Source organism: Ambystoma mexicanum, chromosome 3p (assembly GCF_040938575.1).
Source record: "Ambystoma mexicanum isolate Mex_15411 chromosome 3p, UKY_AmexF1_1, whole genome shotgun sequence".
In the NCBI taxonomy this organism is placed as follows: domain Eukaryota; kingdom Metazoa; phylum Chordata; class Amphibia; order Caudata; family Ambystomatidae; genus Ambystoma; species Ambystoma mexicanum.
The window spans coordinates 898,023,433-898,028,732 of NC_090925.1; the positions used below are offsets into that span (position 1 = coordinate 898,023,433).

At 42.4% G+C, this 5,300-nt stretch overlaps 1 protein-coding gene across 1 annotated transcript; it reads left to right on the plus strand.

Moving 5' to 3' along the window:
• Positions 1 to 2,462: 2,462 nt before the first annotated feature.
• Positions 2,463 to 3,416, plus strand: LOC138580003 (olfactory receptor 10A4-like). Its single transcript, XM_069650233.1, has one exon. It carries the CDS (start codon positions 2,463 to 2,465, stop codon positions 3,414 to 3,416), a length of 954 nt encoding a protein of 317 aa, XP_069506334.1.
• Positions 3,417 to 5,300: the final 1,884 nt, after the last annotated feature.

The window sequence follows — 5,300 nt, forward strand, 5'->3', positions numbered from 1 at the left end:
TCTCTATCATCCTTTTCTGATCTTCAAGTAATTGGTTTGTGATAATTAATAATTTCAGAAAATAAAGTTTTGTGGAAATATTTCTCACCTCTTTCTTCTTGGGTTTGATGGCTATAATTTGATTTGACATGCTTCCATTAAAGGCTTTTAAAAGTAAGTGGGAAAATGCTGTATCTGTTAATGGTAAATATTTTGCGGGCTAGAGACGCCCTATAGAAGATCCTATGCTCATTATGTTATTTAGCCCAAGATACAAGAGTCTTGAAAGCAGGACTCTCCTACCATTCCGCTGGATGATGCACTTCAGGCAGTGTGGCCCTGCCCTGATGTTTTTAACTATGGGGGACGAATAAAAAAAAAACAAGAAAAGGAGCCCCTGCGGCGTTGGATCCGACCCGTGTTAGAGGGACGGAACTGACGCTGCAGGGTCCGGAGATGCAACGGACATGGAAAAGGTAAGTGGGGGAGGGATTGTGGGGGGTTGTATTGGGGGTGTGGGGGGACATAGATTGGGTGAGTTTGGCAGTGAAATTGACTACGGTCAATTGCAACGGTCAAACAACACAGATCCATACACCCTTACTGTTTCGGTCTGTTGAAAAAGTTTTGATGCATGCTTTGAAAGTAAGGGAGTTGTGCTGACAAAAATGTATGAATTTAATAATGAACTGTAATTTGCACCTTTTTTAAATTTTAAATTGTGATGTATAGCTGGTTAGAAATTGTTTTTAAGTGTTTGACCTCTGCATGTTTGGTATTGATTTCATTGAAAGCTTTGCAAGCATGTAATATCATTATAGGGTTGTGCTTTAAATTGCTCTGCAAAAGAGGATATTCCCCAAAAGTCCTGTGTAATTCTGATGGTTTGTTTTTGAAGTGTGCTTGTTTATTAGATTTTCTGAAAATTGGACCCCTAGGTAATCATATGTGTTAAGATGGTCCAACGCTGAGCTACGCTGAGCTATTCAAAATCAAAAGTTGATGGCTGGAAGGTTTTGAATAAATCATAACCACGGGCACAGCTCTGGGAAACTCTCCAGAGTTTTTCAGCCTGCCAAGCCATTACAGAAGGGGAAAGACCATATGTAAATCAGGCATAGACCCACCCCAAAAGGGGCAGTCCATCCCAAACTGCTAGGTCACATACCTTCTGCTGAGTTATGTACATAAAATGTCCATGTGTTCAGTCCCCATTTAGTGGGAAACACCAATACTGCAGACTTCTTGCAATTCACTAACAAACTCTTTTCAATCATCTAAGTCACATATGAGATAGTTAGTGTTTGCATAGATTTTGGTGTTCTAGCCAGTAGAACACTGTCTGCATAGGACAGCATGGGGATCTTAGTACCATTGATATGAAGAACATCTGATGCAGAATCACATAGTTTCTGGCACAAGTTTGTAAACAAGTTAAACAAAAGGTGGATCAAGACAAAGCCCTGGTGCATCCCTTTCTCCAATGGGATGGAATCAGTAACCTTAACTATATCACCCAACAGCACGGTCATTACTATACAGCTCTAAAATTACACGTAGAAGATCTGCTGATATCCTCATCTCGGACAGAGTCATCCAAAACTTGGTTGTACCTATGGAATCAAAAGCTACAACCAGATCCATAAATGCCACATAAAAAGTTACCCCAATAGACACTACGGTTAAGGTAGCAAGTGCGTAAATTCATAATTTGCAGGTCAGTGCCCATATCCGTTCTAAATCCCCGTTGAGTTAGGGACAGTGAGCCCGATCATGTACCCTTGTTTGTAGTCTCTTCCGAACTACATTTGGAAGAATTATCTAACAACAAACAACTTCCTGAAACCTTGAAAAATAATTCAGAGATGGGTGCATTCGTTAAATTACCATGACATGCATTACACAACTCAAAAAGTGCTCTTCCTATCAGGATTCCCATTGTACTTGGTCAATATTGCTGGAAGTGGCATAGTCCATTTCATCAACCCTTGCTTTCTGAATATCATGCCCTGGTGAACAGTGTGGCTAAATGCCTGTTGTCAGAGTTTTTGCAGAGCAGGGTTGGTGGACTCGGGTTCAGCAAACCACATTCATAGATTTAGATTTCTTTTGGGTCTGCAGAACACCCATGCATCCAAAAGTCAACATGTCCTTCTGAATGCATGGCCCATTTTCTTTATATTTTTAAACTGCTAGTGGAGTTTTCGCCAAAATAAGCAAAGCTTTCAAGTTGGACCAGATCCCAGTATGTGAGAGCAAATGTACCCTAATCGAATTTGAATGGGATTTCTAATTTTTAGAACTGTCTCCACATCTTGAACTTTCTGAACCCTTTCAGCATTACTATCTCAAAAAAGCATCTATCTATCTTAATCATAAAGAATGTGTTGCTATCTCTGACTATGTAACGAACACATGTCCTCTGTCAATTACCTCAAATTCTTCTAGTCATAGTCTTTTCACTTTTATTTACAGTGTGAATTATGAGAGCTGCTGCAACTGACAACCATACCGCATTGGTGAACTTCATTCTCTTGGGGTTCTCTGACCTCCCTCTGCAGCTGCAATGGTTGCTTTTTGGAATGTTGCTATGCGTCTACCTGGCCACCTTGGCTGGAAATATCCTCATCATTCTCCTAGTGACATTGGATCCTTTGCTTCAGAACCCCATGTACTTTTTTCTCAGGAACCTGTCCTTCATTGAAGTCTGCTTCATCACCATTACAGTACCTAGGACACTTGTTGCTTTCATCTTTATGATACCAACGATTCCCTTCCTAGGCTGTGCTGTGCAAATGTTTCTGTTTGCTACAATGGGGGTCTCGGAGTGCCTGTTTCTTGGTATGATGGCATATGATAGGTACCTTGCCATCTGTAACCCTTTACTTTACAGATCCATCATGACTCCTAGAGTGTGTGTTACTCTGGTATCTGCCTCATGGCTGTGGGGATTGCTCGTATCTCTGGGACAGACCAGCTTCATCTTCAGCTGGCCGTTCTGCGGGTCGAACGTTATCAACCACTTCTTCTGTGACATGCCAGCAGTCCTGAGTTTGGCGTGCGCTGACACCTTTGAAAATGAGGTCTCCGTATTTATTGCATGTGTCGTTGGTGGGCTCGTCCCCTTGACGCTAATTCTTTTCTCCTACGTGAATATCATGGTCACCATCCTGAGGATGACATACACTGTCACGAGACATAAAGCTTTTTCCACCTGCAGCTCACACATCCTGTCGGTTGGTCTGTTTTATGGCTCCACTATGTTCATGTATCTCCGGACCAGGTCAGCTCGCTCTCAACAAAGAGATAAGATGCTGTCCCTCCTCTACAGTGTGGTTACCCCGCTACTCAACCCCCTCATATATAGCTTAAGGAACGCAGAACTAAAGGGTGCCCTCAGGAGACTGGTGCATAAGAGAATATTAGGCTCAAACTGAGCATGCCAGTGTCAAATAATAATAATAATAATATATAATAATTGCTTTAAAAATACATTATGATATAGTAAGAATTGACTAAAACAGTGCAAAAAAAGAACAGCCCTGCTGAATGATCAAAGGAATCAATTCAGTCGAAACAGGTTTATTCAGAATGCACAATTCTTACATAAAATGTATACATAGAAAGAAATAGACACAGGAGCTCCGTATGGAGTCCGGCTGCTTTATGCTGCCGCACAGAGCCGACAGGCTCCATAGGAATCCCCAGCATTTGATACACACAGGAGTTCCGTATGGAGTCCGGCTGCTTTATGCTGCCGCACAGAGCCGACAGGCTCCATAGGAATCCCCAGCATTTGATACACACAGGAGTTCCGTATGGAGTCCGGCTACTTTATGCTGCCGCACAGAGCCGACAGGCTCCATAGGAATCCCCAGCATTTGATACATACAGGAGTTCCGTATGGAGTCCGGCTGCTTTATGCTGCCGCACAGAGCCGACAGGCTCCATAGGAATCCCCAGCATTTGATACACACAGGAGTTCCGTATGGAGTCCGGCTGCTTTATGCTGCCGCACAGAGCCGACAGGCTCCATAGGAACCCCCAGCATTTGCGCTGCCATGATAATGCATGTTGTCGCAAATGCTGGGGCATTTCTATGGAGGAGAAGAAGGGTGGCAGTGGAAACGCAAGTTATGTCACACCCTACTGACAGCCATACAAATGAATGAAAATGAGCCATAGTGTCAATGGAAGGTGTAATAATTTAGCATTTATATAGCGCTATGTGCTCTCAGGTATCTGAGCGCTGCTTATTATTACCCACGGTGTGTGGTGCTCATTTATCGACCTCGGAAGAATGAAAGACTGAGTTTGGCCTTGCCGGGATTCCAAACCTGCGTCAGCAGGCTCTGCACAGATGTCAGAGCGAGTGCTCTACTCGCTGTGCCACTTGAAGGCTATGGCGTTACGGTTGATTTGAAAATGAGCTCGACAGAGTGTATATACCAAATCGTAAAACGTCCTAAAAAATAAAACAATCCCATTACACATTCATCAGTTGCTAATTAGCTTTAAGACTTCTTGGTTAACATGCCCTTGCTAATGTTCCCTCATTCATTTAGTCCTTTAGCATTCCATCAATCATAAATTAATTGCAGTGCTTGCAATTAAACATTATCTTGACGGGCAACAGAATGTCTAGTTACAATTTTCAATGTTAAGGTCAGTCTAATTTATTCAAGTTTACAGATTACTAGGAACATTATTGTCTTTCTGTGGACCAAGGCTGGTCTCAAAAGTGTTTCAGCGGCAAGAAAGGGGTCATTGTTTGGAGGGAGTGACAAATACAACAAGACAGGTCTAGGTTGTTTAAATTCACGTTCCTTTAACAGGTACGTCTTTGTCTTTTTCCTAACAGCTGGATAAAATGGTCAAAACAATTCCAGTCGTACAGGGCACAAAGATAGGTGTTAAGACAAGGCATGGAGGTGTTATTCTTGATTTAACATCACTTTTTGCATCTGTGGGGGAATTCCATGGTTTTGGCTGGTGGAATGGGTGCCTGGAACAGGACTGCCTAGTCTGCATCCCATTTTAGCCCCGCCTGCCAAAACCAAATGGTTTTTCTCCAGCTTGTGATTTTCATGCTGGTGAAAAACAATGTTATTCTCATTGAAACCCATGTTCAATGGTGGCAGCTAAAGTGCTTAGCACTATGACGTGCAAAAATTATTGACTGTAAAACCGCTTTCACCATGTTTCAGATTCATTTTTAGTTTGGGCTATTAGGTGTCGATTGCGACACCTCCAAACCTAAACTATTGCAATTGAGTGTAGACAGGAAGGATTGGTATATGAGGAGAAACACACAGTCTATA